The sequence below is a fragment of the Phoca vitulina genome, unplaced genomic scaffold (genome assembly GCF_004348235.1).
Source record: "Phoca vitulina isolate PV1807 unplaced genomic scaffold, GSC_HSeal_1.0 scaffold18, whole genome shotgun sequence".
Classification (NCBI taxonomy): Eukaryota; Metazoa; Chordata; class Mammalia; order Carnivora; family Phocidae; genus Phoca; species Phoca vitulina.
The window spans coordinates 19,120,240-19,136,856 of NW_022589721.1; the positions used below are offsets into that span (position 1 = coordinate 19,120,240).

The window sequence follows — 16,617 nt, forward strand, 5'->3', positions numbered from 1 at the left end:
TATTGGATTTCTCCCTAAGTAATTAACATACAGGTTATTTACAAATCTGGCTAGAAAACAATGCTCTGATGAGCATCCTTGAAAACAGAGCTTTGTGTGCTTATGTATTTCATCTGTAGGACAGAGTCCTAAAAATGGGATCGTTTCTCACTCAGCTCTCATTTCTACAGAGTTTCTCACCAGCCCCCTATCTGGGCCTTCGCTTAGAAAGCGTTTCCTTGGGATGGGTTAAGGCCCAGCTTGTCTAGAAGCAGACCTCACTCTGAGAAACACACCACTACTCAGCTGGCCCGTGCTAAATGCAGGCCTGATGGAGTCATGGATTCAGAGCCCATCAGTTGTGGGATGGGCCTTCACGTCCCCCTCCCCATGATTTTACAGATAGATCTTGGAGAGGGGCCTGCCCAAGATCATACAAGAAATAGGACTAGAACTCAAAGTCATGCCTTCTGGCTCGTGTCCAGCATAGTGCTCATTACTCTGTGCCAAGCATTGCTTTCCACTGGGGAGATGGCTCCAGAGAAAGTTCAACTTGAGAAAAGCCAATAACTTTTCTTTCAGCAGCAAAATGGAGAGGCTAAAGCAGTGGTTCTTAACCTTGGATGCACACTGGAATCATCTAGGGAGCTTCTAAAAGTCCCAAAGCTCAGGGTCAATTAAATTAGAATCTGGGGATGGAACTCAGGCATCCATATTTTTTAAAAATCCCAGGTGATCTGAGAGTGCAGCCAATGTTGGGAACCACTGGACCAACAGAATTTTCTTTCTCTCCAGGCATTTAATCTCAGCCCCGCTGATCCGGATGGCAAAGCGGATCCCTACATTGTGGTCAAGCTTGGCCAAACAGAAATCAAAGACCGGGACAAATACATCCCCAAACAACTGAACCCAGTATTTGGAAGGTCAGTGGCCACCTGGGTCATGACATACTGTCCTGTGTGTGTTTGTTCCTGCTGTGTCTCTGGGGGGGGGGGGGGCTGGTGCGTATGTGTGTGTCTGAGTGAATGTGGCAGGAAGTTAAGCTGACTTCTTGGTAATCACCAAACTAACCTTCACCAAGCTAACCTTCGTGGAGAAGCATTAAATTCTTTTGTGGCCCCTTCAGGAATTTGGTGGTACCTGGTGATTTTCATGCCCATAGTTTTCCAACAATGATTTTCTTAGATCTTAAATACAAGAGGCATCTGAACGGTCATCAGATTCAGCCTTCTGCCTTTGGACAGAGAGATTTCCTTTTTATAAACAAGCCAAGGGCAGCAACAGAGAGATTAAAAACTTATTCAAGTTCGCACAGCTCATGAGTAGGGGAGAAGGGGCCATACCTTTGGTCTTTTGTCTCCTATCAAAGGGATTTTTCCATCAGATCATTTTGCAGCTCATCTGGGGTGACCCCTGAAGTAAACAAATTGAATTGTATCCTCTGCTTGTGTTTTACGTTCCTGCAAAGTGTTTCAACGCACATTGCATTTGTTCATGTTTGGGTGAATGAGATGTTTTCCAGTTCACAGCAACCCTACTGCCCCCATTTGTCTTCTAACAGCGTATGGCACACATTTGTGTTCCCCGCTTGGATTTGTGCACCTGATTGCTGTTAACTTTGGAGTTAGATAAATGTGGGTTACATTCTGCCACATACAGGCTGTGTAACTTTATGCAGGTGGCTTAACCTCTCTGATCCAGTTTTTCTAACAAACAATCGTGACACTTGACTCTCAGTGGCCTTTAAAAGATTAAATATACAGCACTTAGCACATTATCTACACGAGCATGTAGTTGACACTCAGAACACATCTGTTTCCTCCTTCTCCCCCCGTGATAATCATTTTAGCAATGGCTACGTCCTAACTGTATTTAACTTCTTTTTTTCTGGAGTAGCAAGGAGCGTGAGAGGAACTCTCCATTAGCCTCATTTAAATTCATTTACACTTTTGTGATTGCTGTGGACCCTCTGACATTTGATCAGAATGAACCTCTTAACACTGTATTGCTCTGGAGGAAATGAGGCAATACATGATCTTGCCTGTTCAGATTAATGAGAATGATTAAAACAATGGTGCCAGGGAGGTTTACCCTTGCTTCCCTGACCCAGAGATGACCTTTATTATTACTTGCTGTTTATGTAACCAGCACTTCATTTTGCCAAGTGCTTTGTAGTCACTTTTTATAAGGTACTTCCAGCACAGTGCATGAATTAGACTGGTTTTATTACCCCGTTGATGGCTATGGTAAACAAAAGAAGAGGATGATAAAATATTCCCACCGGCCTCTGGCATTGCGGAGCCTCTGCCAGAAGCCCTCCATATGTAGATGCTTTCTTCAGTGTGTTTTTAATTGTTACTCGGGGATAGAATTTGCTGGCTCAATCCTGCATGTTCCAGCAGGCAAAGTAGAGGGCTCCTGTCCCTGACCTGGAGTCTGGGGCATCCCTCTTTGCGACCTCACAGTATGAGGATGTCACACGCTCCATCCCCTGATGCCTGGCACCTTGCCTGCTTTACTTTCCTTCATAGCTTCTGACATAACTTGACACGTTTCTGTGTTTATTGGCCATCTCTCATCTTCCCACGAGAAGGTAAGCTCCCTTGGAGCAGGGATTTGGTCTAGTCCATCCAATGCTGCATCCCTAGAACCTACAACAGGGTCTCGCACAGAGCAGACAGATGCTCAGCAAGTATTTGGAGAGTGAATGAATGAATAGATGGAGGGACAACCTTCAGTCAGTTTCCAATCAGAATTAATGGGCCCCTGTCACTCTGCATCATCCTGAGGTGGTTTCCTTTGGCGTTTCCTCATTTTCTTCACAGTGCCTGGCATACAGGTATACAATGTATAATGAATGTCATATGAACAAACGAATAAATAAAAGAATGAATGAGTGAACAACTTTGCTCTGAAGCATAGAGGTACTAAATGTTTCAGCAAGGCTCAGTTCTACCCATTTCATATGCTTTCACTCTTTTTTAAAGTAATCTCTATGCCCAATGTGGGGCTCAAAATCACAACCCTGAGATCAAGAGTCACACACTCCGCTAAGCCAGCCAGGCGCCCCAGTGCTTTCTCTTTTCTCATGCCCCATTGTATTTAGAGGTAGTATCTCAGTGTGTAAGCCTAGTGGAAGCCTAGTCTTTCCCCGGGTGGCTGGAAGTTCAACCACGGTGAGCTGTTGCTGGTAGTTCTTTTAATGACAGTTCCAGTGAATAATCAAGAGAGGTTAATCTGTGAACACTCCGCTTGGGAAGATGGACCAAAGCAACTGGGTCTTCTGTCACCATTGGCAGGGTAGTTAAGCACTTAACAAGTCCTTCCTTGGTGGCAGCAACCATGTGATGGCCAGCCTCAGAGACTGTGGCTGGAGGCTTCCTCGTGAGACACGTCCAGAATATCAAGCACAGTTTGGAATCTACATCTTGGCGCCCCAGGCAATGCTATGACTCCTGATGGAAGACATATGGATTTCCTCCCTGCACAGCCATATCTCTGGCCTATTAGAGCTGCCTCAGTCAGTTCCAGTCCATGGAGCTGCGGCATCTCTCTTGCTTTCTCTCAGGAAGGCTTCATGGGCGGGGGGCTGGTGTTGGAATTGTAGTCGCTGCCACTGGAGACTGAGAGCCGGGGCTGAGCGGGTCTGACCCCAAGGGCAGCAGCCCAGACAGGCCAGCGGACACGGAGGGAAATCATGGGCCTTCCGTCCTCCCTTTCTCCCCACCTCCTCTTGGTCCCTCGCTCACAGGCCAGCCCACAGCACCTGTCCCAGGGCAGCCGGAGTTGGGAAGAGCCAGAGAACGCTGGTGTGTTTTTTATTTTCTTCTCAAGAAGACACTTCCTTAAATTGACTCAGGATTTACTTCCTTTTTTTTTTTTTTTTCTCTCCAAGTTTTTATTTAAATTCCGGTGAGTTAATATACAGTGCAATATTAGTTTCAGGTGTAGAATTTAGTGATTCATCCCTTACATACAACACCCAGTGCTCATCCGTACAAGTGCCTTCCTTAATTATCTTCTGTAATGCTCAGCAACGCGGATAATGCATTATCCCAGGAAATCCCACGGCACTGCTTTTCAACACCTTGCACTAGTGAGGTATCATGGAAAGAGCTCAGAACTAGGGGGGTCAGGGAACTGGTACTTACCCTAGCTTGACCTGATTTATGGTCCAGGCAAGTCACTTCTGTGCTCCGGATTTCAATTTCCTTATCTGTAAAATGAAGGGGTTGGGATATGGTGATTCCTGAGATCCCTTCCGGTTCAGGGAGACATTCATTGCTTACTCTCTGCAGGTGAAGCCAGGACTCCAGCAAAGCAGAGGTGAAGGAGGCAGGTCTCATGGTCGAGGGGCTCAGAAGTTTGCAGAGACGACATTGCAGTCCTGCAATTCTGTTTTTGGGATTTTCCGTCTTCAAAAGGCTTTTCATTTAAAACAAACTCAGCTGACACCCCGCCCCCCCATGAAGCAACCAGGGAGGGGGAAGGGAATGGCAGTTTATCGGACACCAGTTGCATACCTGCAAGCTAAATGCGTGCTTTGTATAAACAATATCACAGTTAACGACCGTGCTATATTATAAAGAAGATATACTGATCCCCATTTACACCTAAGGAGGCTGAGAGGGATGGAATAACTTTCCCAAAGTTTTACACCCAAGAAGTTGCAGATTCAAATCCAAAATTGGAAATCAGTTCTGTTGGAGACCGAACCCCCAGGTGTTTCATACCCATCTTGCTGTCACCCTAGATGAAGACTGTGGGATGCGACCCACGGAAGTGGAGATCATTGGCTCCTTGAAATTGACAGCAGAATTGGAAATTGAATCTCAATGAGACATTAAATCAAATAAACATCTACTAAGTATTCACTGAGTTTAGTGAGTTCCTATGAACTGCAGGCTAGCTCAAAACAGACCGGGGAGACGTTCCCTGTGTAGCTAGATGTAGATTCCTAATGCCTTTACTTGGACCACAGGTCATTTGAGATCCAGGCCACATTCCCAAAGGACTCCCTGCTCTCCATCCTGATCTACGACCATGACCTGATCGGGACAGATGACCTCATTGGGGAGACCAGGATCGACCTGGAGAACCGTTTCTACAGCAGACACCGAGCCATCTGTGGCTTGCAGAGCCAGTACGAGATGTAAGTTCTTCTCGGGGCGGGGGGGGGGGGGGGGGCACTGCTGCGCCAGCCAAGGCTCAGCTTGAATGTCTCAGAGGGGTTCCAGGTCAGCGGGGCTGGTGGGAGAAACTGTTCGCTGCTCTTGAGGGTGGTTGGGACTGGGGAGGCAGCATGGATTTAGAACCCAGGGCAAGTTCTTCAAGAGTCAAGAGCTGAATTAACATGTTCACTCAATCGGCTGGGCCTGGTGGGCAGAGTTTCCTGGTGAAGAATGATGTTAGAAGAAGAATGATTAATAGTACACAAATGCCAATATCCCAGTTAATTATAACAAACACTCAGGAGTGCTTACGATACACCAGACGCTGTACCTCATTCAGTTCTCTCAAAACCCATTGATGTGTTATCTGCACCTTACAAAGAGGGAGGAATGGACCAGCTCTCACTCTTTACAATGATTTTGAATTCTGCTTCATCAGAAAAAATTTTTGAAAGATTTTATTTATGTATTTGAGAAAGAGAGCACACATGAGCAGAGGGAAAGGCAGAGGGAGGAGAAGTAGACTCCCCGCGGAGCAAGGAGCCTGATGCGGGGCTCAATCCCAGAACCCTGAGATCATGACCTAAACCCAAAGGCAGAGGCTTAGCCGACTAAGCCACCTAGGCACCCCTCTGCTTCATTTTAAAATATAGACTTCCAGCTTTATTTTTTTTAAGTGTGTTTTATCTGATATCTTAAGAAAAAATAAAAATCTTCAGAATTTCAGCCAGGAAAAATATAAAAACATTCATTAGATTTCCATGGTGTAATTTTAGAAATGCTTTTCTTGAATATAAAATAATATATATTCATTGCAGAAAATTGAGGAAATGCAGAAAGTACAAAATTATGCTCAAATTATTCCACCCAGACATAACTTGTATAAAAAATTCTTACCTATTTCCTTTTAGCATTTTTTCTATGCTGTTTTTCCCTGAAGTTGGCCTCACATTATCCATGTCATTTTGCAAGCTGCTACTTGCATCTACCCCTATATCCTAAGCATTCTGTAGTGTCATTAAGTATTTTTTGAAATCATTGTTTTCATAGCATAGAAATCCAGTTCAGTTTGGGGGACTCTTGTGAATGTATAAGCCCCATGAGGTGTTTACCTGAGAAGGTACCATTCAGAGAATGATGCGTTCTTCTCACTCTGAAGTCAGGGAAGGAGGCCACAGGTAAAGATGGTGCCTCTTCTGTTCAGAAGAATTTCCTGACGGTGGAACCACCAGGGAGCAGAATAGTTTAGTCAAGGGGTTTGTAAACTTTGTTTAGTAAATTTTTAAAAATAGATGAGAACAAACAAACAAACAAGAAAGCAAACAAAACCAAAACCAAAACCAGAGCACCTATTTCTGGGGAAGCCTGTGTACATATGGCTCTGGGCATGGCTTGGATGAACTTTTCAGGATCCTCATGTCTTTGGCACAAGGTAGGAACACTGCTTTATAGTTATGTTTTGATTTATTTAAATACTTAAATAAGTTAAATTCTGATGAATCCTGTGTCCCAGTGAACAGAGAAATCCAAACTTGTCTTGGTCATGGCTCATAGGGAGCATTTCATTGCAACTTAATATTTTTTAACCAAACAGCTAGTGTTTAAGGGAAGAAGGGGTTGGAAAGATTTAGAAACTAAGCACCAGGAAAATCACAGATTATAGAAACAGCACATCTAGACTCTCCACCTGTGACGTGAGTCTCTAATACGATTTTGGTGGGGGAGGAGAGGGGAAGAAAGAAGCAGAGTAATTGAAAGGCTGAGCTAAGCTTTCCTCTTAGAAGAAGTAGCAGTCAGATGGCTCTTCTGCAAGGGACAGAACTAAACTAAACAGGAACTGCGTGCAAAGAAATCCAGACCACAGAAAGCAGATGGCTGACTGCCAAAGGCTGAGGGGGGCAGGGAGGCAAGGAGCAACCACTTAAAGGGTACAGGGTTTTCTTTTGGGGTGATGAACAATTTTTGGAGCTAGGTAGAGGTAGTGATTATACAACATTATGAATGTACTACATGCCACTGAATTGGTCCATTTTATGTTATATGAATGTCACTTCAATTTTTGTTTTAAGGTACATTTCTTGAAAAACACACACACATACACAAAAACAACTACCGGCAAAGGATTTTTATGTCAAGCTACTCAGAAGTCTTGACTTTCATTTAAGCATGCAGATGCAGAGGAATTAACCAGAAAAGAGAGAAAACAAAACAAAAAACATTAGCCCCAAGTGTATAGAATGGCAAGAAATCTAAAGGAAACCACTGATCATACTTAGGTGGTCCTTTTAATAGCTACTTTAAGTGTGTCCTCCCAGGGGAAGGCAGGCCTCACCCTATCCATCCTTTCCCCCTGTTTCTAGAGAAGGATACAACGCCTGGAGAGACACATCCAAACCCACTGAAATCCTCACAAAGCTCTGCAAAGACAACAAGCTGGATGGACCCTACTTTCATCCTGGGAAAATACAGATAGGAAATCAGGTCTTTTCTGGAAAAACAGTCTTCACGGAGGAGGACACGGGTAACTCCCCCAGTGTATCCTGCTGACGTTGCTCTTCTTTTGAAAAGCCTGCTTCTGGTGGTATTTGTGGCTGGGAGAGCAGCTATTTATTGTAAAGTAATCATGCTCCTGGTAGAAAATTTGGAAAAGAAAAGAGGATAATGAAAATCACTCAGAATCTCCAAATTCAGAGATAAGCATGCTGCTTGTTGGTGTATTTCCTTACAGTGTGTGTGTGTGTGTGTGTGTGTGTGTGTGTGTGTGTGTGTGTGACATTTTTACAGAATTGGAAGTGTACCATATTGTATTGTATCCTGCTTTTTCTATTTCCAATAGATTATGATGATTTTCCTTTGTTCTTTGAGAGTGTCATTGACGATATTCCTTTTTATGGCTGTGTCATTTATTTACATTGTGTCTTGTTTTTTGTACATTTCTGTACAGAAGAAACATGTTTCTTATACATATTTTTGCACATTTCTGATATTTTTATAGTGTAGATCACACAAATAGGATTGTTGTATTGGAAGGTAGGCAGTAACCTTAAAATGAATATGATATAAAACAAATCATTGGACACATCCCAAATTACCCCACAAATGTTATACCAACAACTCTCTTATTTCAGTACCAAGAAGCAGATTTTCCATATAAGCACATGGGACATACCAGGAAGATTCCAGAGGGGCTTTCATAAATTGAGGATGAGAAAAAAAAGCCACCTTTACTTTACTTTCATGATACAGAACAATTCTTGTAATGCCATCCCCATCCACTTGATGCAAATCAATAGGTGTAGAGTTACATATGGGCAAAACTTATGTAAGGGTTACATATGGGCAAAACTTATGAACCAGCTCTTAGGTTCAGAGCTTCTGATGCAAAGCACCCAATTAAGGACATATCACTGGATGTGTTCACAATGTTATGTTGATCCCGCCACTTTGACACCAGAATTTCTTCTCACCTTGTTATTTTGACCCAAGAACCTCTTGAAGGTTTTTTCATGCAGAGTAATTGACATTTAAATTGTGTATTAATGACATCTTAATGAATTTCTCTTGAGAAAAAATTTTTTTCACAGTATACTCTATTAGGCCAATTAATTCCTTTGTCAATATTCTACATTTCATGATGAAACCATTTTTTTTGGCCACCAAAAATCTGAAATGATATTCATTTCAGTCAGTCAAGAACTGATTAAACTTTATGATAAAAGATTTAGTTCACTGATTATGTGTTCATCCCCATCAACTTCTACTGATTGTAATTATTGCTATTGGGAGATTGTGTGTGTGTGTGTGTGTGTGTGTGGCCTTTTTAAAACTGAACTCAACATCCCTATGTCAAATTTGGCCATTCTAAACTTTATCAAAAAATTTGATTTTCTTCCAGCAATTTTTGTGTTATTTTTGCAAGTACTTTTTCTACCAGTAGTTTTTATTATGTATTGCCTTCTTTGGTAAGATGACAGATGTGAGAACCTTCCCTATGAGCAAGTATGTTAGTGGGAAGGAACAACGAGAAAAGATAAGACTTCCATGAACACATACTGTGTGGATTTTACCACCTGTTCAGGACCACCCAGATCTACTAGGCCCTCTCACACTATGGTGTTAACAAATAGTCTTATATCTCCAGGAAATATACCCTTTCCAGTACCTCAAAGCCAAGCTTGCAGTTCACAGGCTCTAGAGGAATCTGATTCAAGGGGCAAATGAAGCCACAGACTCTGAGACCTTGACTGCACTCTGGTCATCTTGTCAACCCATCTCACTTCCTGCTCTCTAAACCTCCTGTCTCTTTCCCTTCCCTCCACTCCACCCCCACTTCTTTCTATTCTCTTTTTGTCCTTTTTCTCTTTTGCAGTTTTACTCTCTCCCTGTGCCTTAGTACATTTAAATTTAACCTTTAAGGGAGTGTTTAAAAGTGCACCTGACAGCCCATCATTGTTCCATTATGGGAAAATATATCGGACAAATGTCTTTATTCTTCTTTCTTCCAAGCAGATGAGACAGTGGAGTCTTATGAGCACCTGGCCCTCAGGGTTTTACAGTCATGGGAGGATATACCAGAGGTTGGGTGTAAGCTGGTTCCTGAGCACATAGAAACTCGGCCACTGTACCACAAGAATAAGCCAGGAATGGAGCAGGTAATGGCCAAGACAGTTCTGGCCCCAATAGGTGTGTTCATCCCCAAGGAATAGGACTTTGTCCCTAAAAGTTATTCTTGTGTTCCCTATGGTAATGGTTCTCAACCAGAGACAGTTTTGCCTCCCTGCCCCAGACTTTAGCAATGCCTAGAAATATTTTTGTTTGTCTCAGGTAGGTGGGGATGCTACTGGCATCTAGTGGGTAGAAGTCAGAGATGCAACAAAACATCCTGTACTGCATAGCCAGCCTCCCATAACAGAGAATTATTCAGCCCCAAATGTCAACAATGTTGAGGTTGAGAAATTCTGCCCTAAAGTCAGAGTTGGATTTAGTGCTTTTTGCCTTTTTAATGAATTTGAGTTATCACACTCTTTTGAAAGAATGCTTTCAAATATTTCAGATATTTGAGAAACTTCAAAATCCATCTGACATGCCCAAGACCTGTCCAAAATCTATCAGTAACCCCACAGGCCATTAGTTTTCCCAGGGAAGCAATAGATGGTGGCTTATTTTGAAGAATTGGCAAGAGGAAGCTGTTTGGAAAAAATAACCAGAGATCTGGGTTATGAATTAGAAGTGAAAAGAAGATCAACTTTATTAAGAGCCTTCTTGATATGTACTTATTAATTATATGTACGTAATTAATACGTACTTATATACCAGGCCCTTTATGTAAATTATCTCAGTTAGGATGATCATAGATTTGTTTGTCCAAATGATGGCCATTTTGAGAGTAAAAGAGGCTGCTGTTAATAATTAAGCTGGTACAAGGGGCACCACCAGGATTTTCCTAGACAAATAGGGGTGTGTGAGTCACCTTACCTTATTCCCTAATACAGCCTCATGGTGTACTTATTATGATCCTTGATTTTAAGATGGAGAAATTGAAGTTCATAGAGTTTAAGTAACTTGCTCAAAGTTACTCATGCGGTAAGTAGTAGAGCAGGATTTCACCCAGGCAGTTTGAGTTTTAGTCCTGTCCCAGCCCTGGACTCACTCACTGTGTCACTTGGGCAAAACACATGAGCTTGACTCCATGGGGCAGTTTCCAATGGCCACACTGCCATCTCAGTGGTGTTGGGAGAGTGACTTTTATCAGATGTAGAAGCCTATGATTAGTTCCTAAAATTCACTGCCAGATGTTTAAAACCTTTTGGTTATTGGTATACTTCATTTTACCATGTGGCTTTTTGGTTACAAGTGAATGTTAATATCTTTTTAGAGACTCTAGGATTGTAATCCTCCATTAATTGGTTCTTCTCTTCCCAAATGCTAAACTCTTTGCTTAAATTGTCCCTTCCCTAGGAAAGCCCTTTTATTTTCTAGCCAAAGCCCCTCCTTCCCCTAAATCCTACAGATCCTCCCTGTTCTGGTTGGGAACCCCACTTCCTTCATATAAAATCTCCCCTGACCATCCCAGGCCTTGTTGATCATTCACCTTCTTGTCTGAGCTGATGGAGTACTTAGAATGTATACCACAGAGCTGAGCATTGAATCCACTGGGACTTCTCCCCACATGGGCACTCAGATCCCTTGCAGCAGGGTAAATTCTGATGTATGGAGTCCAAAGCAATGGATGGGAGGCCTTATTCTGCCACTAATTAGTCACAGGACTCCTATCATTTCTTTGGCTGCTCTAAGCCTTGGTTTCTTTAGATGTGTAACACAGAAATATAGCTGGGCTAAGCAGTTATGGAGATAAAGATGTTAAAGCACATTGGAAACAATGAAGCATGATACCTCTGACAGATAGTATTATTATCTTTTTAATCCTTAGGAGTTTATAGAAAAAGCAGTCTCTGGAGTCAACAGACAAGGGTTGAATCCAGACTCTGCTACATATTGTCTGTGTAAGCATGGGCAAGTTGTTTTCTCATCTGTCAAGTAGGAATAATAACATCCATCCTTTGGGGATAGTGGGGGAATTGACATAATGTTTTGTCAAGTGCATAGTATTGTGTCTACCACATAGTAGGTGCTCAATAAGGGTTTGCTTGCCTTTGACCTGCTCTTAACATATGTTCTGACTAATTCTTAATAAAAATGTAAGTTCTGTCTTTGTCAACAAATATCCTAAGCATGTATAATATGAATAATATCCATATGATAAGATATGATATGATATATAGCTAATATCCATGACTAGTAAAGGGATCTGTTAACACCATGAATGATCAGTTGCCCATGTGATACCCCACCAAAGTTAAAGGAGATCTTCTTTTCTTAACCAGGGCCGCCTGCAGATGTGGGTGGACATGTTTCCCAAAGATATGCCTCCACCTGGACCTCCTGTTGACATCTCACCAAGGCAGCCGAAAGGGTAAGTCAGCTAGCTGCAGCCCTACCTTCAGGGGAAGAGACCATGGTAGCCAACTAAAAGATCATGACGTCTGATCAATTACAATGATTGTTGCATTGTAACTTGAGTTACATTGATCAGTTGACACCTGATAATCATATCTCACTTTCCATCTGGCCATTTACCACAAGGGTGAGTGGTAGTAATGGTAGCAGTGGTTATGGTTGAAATGCTGGCTCGTGTTATATGTAGGGGCTATTGTGCTTCAGCATTCTGCAACATTCTGAAAAATGTCAGCTAATGGAAGAAAGTACTGCTCAGAGAACTTCATGTCCTTGGTGATTCCAGCTGGGACACTTGGTTTCAAAGGAACCAAGACCTTAAGCATTGATATTTTTGTAAAAGGCGAAAGATTTATACGATCTAAAGAGAAACCAGAGTATAAGCATTGATATTTTTGAACGTGGTAAAGTTGAAGAAGCCTACTGACACACAGTAATACCAGAATCCCATACACACCAGCTGACTCCGCTTTCAAGGTCTTCAGCCTAATGCTGCCTTCCCTTATCCCAGGTATGAATTGAGAGTAACCATCTGGAACACTGAAGATGTCATTTTAGAGGATGAGAATATCTTCACAGGACAAAAATCAAGTGATATTTACGTTAAAGGGTAAGGTCATCAACAAACTCCATGCCCCCTTTCTTCCCCTCCTCCTCTCTTTAACCCCTAACTGAAGCTATGCCTCATGGAAGGTACTCCACCCACCTCATACAGAAGGAGTCCATCTTACTCACCTTTTTAGATAAGGTCACTTCCTTTGTCAAATATTATTTGGTCATTATGCTAAGAATTATCTTATGAAAATATTTTTGTGAGAAAATTTTATTATATAAACATCTCTTTCAGTTAAATGTTGGGTACCTAAGCTTTTTGAGTGGCATTCAAAATACCTTTACACCTGAAGCAAGTAGAGAGATGTAATGTAGCTGATGAGAGATTCAGTGTTAGGAAGGTTGTAAGACTAATACAGAAGCTAGAAGTTGCACCTTACCCTTTGCTAGTTCTACTGATAGGAACGACACCAACCTAGGACTCAGGAAACTACCCTCTTCCTCCCTCCCTCTCTCTCTCTCTCTCTCTCTCTCTCTCTCTCATCTTGGCTGTGACACAAATGCTTCCTTTGAGCCCCTAGTCATGGAGACAGATGAGATGGTAGAGAATCAGAAGCAAAAGTGATTCAAACATGTCCCCTTGGATAAAACCCATCTCAGAAGTAGTGAACTCATCTCAGCCTCCTTTTGGCATCTCTTTGCCTTCCCCAAACAAGGAAACTTCTTCTTCATTGGCTCTATTTCTAGTACGCCATTAAATCCTATCAATTTAGCTTCCCAAATGGCCATCAGCACCGTCCACTTCCATCTTCACCACACCACCATCATAGTCTTTCCCTCCATCATTTCTTGCTGAGGCCACTGAAGTACCATGTGGGTTGGTCTGTCTGTACTCACTCTTGCCTCCTATAACTTATTCTCTGAAACATGGGTTATCTTCTCAAAACACAATCTGATCAAATCAGATTTAATAACATCCTATTTTCTCTGGATGAAGATTCAGATCCCTAATATGTCCTAAAATATCCCATCTGACTAGCTCCTCCTATCTCTCCAGGCCCATCTCATTCTTCCTTGCTTTGTGCTCTCTAGTCATGCTGAGCTTCTTTCCCTTATTGGAATGTGCACCACCACACCACAGGACTCTTGCACATCTCTCGCTGTGACTTCTGCCAACCTCCCCTCCATCTCTCCATCCCCTTCCGTCTGTGGCTGTAGCTCCGTTAAGGCAAGGACCATCTCTGTGTGCTCCCATCACTCCTCTAGCAACTAGCTCACCCCTTGCCTCATAACAGATACCACATATATATTGGTTGAGTGAGCACCATCTTTACCTAAATAATTGCATCCATACTCTGAGTGGTACCACTCCTCTGGGACAAGGAAGGTCTTTATCTTTCCCTGACCTGTGGGGAAGGGATGTCTGCTTTCAGAAAGCAAGTGGTTTGGAGTTATCAGGTAAAGTTAAAAGCACCTATTTTCTCAATAATTCACCAGGGATAAAGTACTAGAGGAAAATGTATTAATGGTAGCTTACTCTATACTGGGGATGGAGGAGGAAGACCAGATAAGAGGAAATAACATTCTATATAACTTGGAGTACACAAAGCACCTTACAGCTATTACCTCTTATAATTCTTCAGAGCAACACTATGAACTAGGTACTGTCATTGCTTCCAGTTTCCAGATGAAACAGAGGTACAGGGGTTTGAGACCTTATCCAGGGCTTTCCAGTTAGTAATGGCAGAGCCAGGACTAGAATCCAGGTGGGTGCAGACAGGCTTCTACCCTCCATGCCATGATGATGCAGGCCTGCTGGGCTTTCGAGGCCCAGAACCAGAGAGGAGGGAGCTGATCACAGGCCTGAGTCTAAACCAGGCCAATTGTACAGGCCCACCAGGGTAGTGGGTGCAGAGGTGGGACCCTCACAGGAAGCCCCAGGGGGAGAGGAAACTCCAATTACACTTTCCCTTCACATTTCCTGAGTCTTCCCTCTTTACTGCAGGGGGCTTCAGTGCTGCTCCAGAACAACCAAAGACATCTCCCAAACCTGGCTTAGAATGAGAGTCTCATTTCTCTTTCAGACGCTTTGACTCCTATTTCTCTCTTTCAGATGCAATGGAAACTTCCATCTGAATCTAACTATATCATAATTTAAAAGCTATGATCTGTGACCACACTGAAACTAGTTAAATCACTCTTGATTTTACTGATGCCTGAATAATGTACTCAGGGACTCAGGGTGTGTAATTCTTTTTCTGTCTTTATTTAGGTGGATAAAGGGTCTGGAGGATGACAAGCAGGAGACCGATGTGCACTACAACTCCCTGACTGGCGAGGGGAACTTCAACTGGCGCTTCCTGTTTCCATTTCAGTATCTCCCAGCTGAGAAGCAAATGGTCATCACCAAGAGGGAGAACATCTTTTCCTTAGAGAAGATGGAGTGTAAGACACCAGCCGTGTTGGTGCTCCAGGTTTGGGATTTTGAAAGGCTGTCTTCGGATGACTTTCTGGGTAAGCTGGTGCCTTCGTAAAGTTCACATTAACGTTAAGGGCTCCGTCCCAGTTTTTGGAGAGCTTGGTTTGATTTAGCTACAAGGATAACAATTTCAGTGCCATTTATGATAGCAAAAGATTAGAAACACTCCAAATAGGCATTAGTAGGGGATTGGCTGAATAAGTTATGGCACATCCTTATGGTGGAAGATACGTTTTCAAACAGACTTAAATTCATCTTTGCTCTACCAATAAGAAGCTGTTAAATTTTGAGCTAGTTACTAGTCTCCTCTGTATCTCAGTTTCCTTCAGTTATAAAATGGGGATGGTAATATTACATACCTCAGAGAGTGTTTGCAGCTCTAAATTTGAAGTACAGCTTCAAATCTAACATAATTAAAAATATAACTTAATTTAATATAATTAAATATAAGTTTAATATAGAATTATTACAATTAATATAATTTAATGTAATTTAGTGTAAAATTAATATAATTTAATATAAAAATATAATTTGATTTAATACTTTTACAGTATAATTTGAAAACACACATAGTAAGCACTCAGTAAGTGATAGTCCCACAGCCATTAAAAATATTTGAATATTTAATGAGTTGGATAGTTGTATAAGATGCATTAAATGAAAAAAGAAGGTAGAAAAAAATCCCCTTTATGCAAAGTACATGTTTATATGTATCAGAGACAGAGAGAGTCAGAGACAGACAAAGAAACGACGACTAACATAGGATAAAAACTAATGTGTAGAGCAGTGATCAACTTTTGGGGGATGGAATTATGGAATATTTTTCTATGAATTTCTGGTTTGTGTACATGCTCTAAATGCTCACAATTAGCAAATATTCTGTAGTAGGGAAAGGTTATTAAAGAGAGAGAGTTAAATACTCTCGTACTGGTATCTTATTTTCCATAATATTCACTCATTGAAAATACTTCGTTGAGAGCCCACTAAGGTCTTGGACAGTAGCTACAAAGACAGGAAGACTTAGTCCCCTACCTGGAGGAGTTTAGTGGACTCAGAGGGAGGTGAGTTGGGGGAGGAGGTTCTCTTCGGCAGACCCACGCTAAGGCAGAGGAAAGCTCAGAGGACAGGCACATAGTCCCCAAGCACTCAGGGAGTAGACGAGATGTCCAGCAGCGACAACACCCGAAACTGAGGCCTGGAAGTTATATATTGTAGCTGTGCCCTGTCTTCTACCGACTACTACATTGGGGACCTTGAGGGCACCAAACATGTCTTGGTAATATTTGTATCCCCCAAACCTAGTACATGCTAGTGATCCAATGTGGTGCTGGTTGAACGACTAGTGAGTAAATGAATGAATGAATGAATGGGTGGGTGAATGATGCGTGGTGATGGATACTAAAGCCCTTCCATAACTATCAA

General features: G+C 42.2%; 1 protein-coding gene across 1 annotated transcript in view; it reads left to right on the forward strand.

The window, feature by feature from the left end:
* FER1L6 (fer-1 like family member 6) overlaps nt 1–16,617 on the forward strand; it is a 110,824-nt gene that overhangs the window by 80,134 nt on the left and 14,073 nt on the right. Inside the window, exons 31-37 of the mRNA XM_032416096.1 lie at nt 775–902; nt 4,961–5,131; nt 7,511–7,671; nt 9,660–9,802; nt 12,035–12,123; nt 12,676–12,774; nt 14,989–15,230. Coding sequence (XP_032271987.1) covers nt 775–902; nt 4,961–5,131; nt 7,511–7,671; nt 9,660–9,802; nt 12,035–12,123; nt 12,676–12,774; nt 14,989–15,230 — 1,033 coding nt within the window. The remainder of the gene's footprint in view (nt 1–774; nt 903–4,960; nt 5,132–7,510; nt 7,672–9,659; nt 9,803–12,034; nt 12,124–12,675; nt 12,775–14,988; nt 15,231–16,617) is intronic.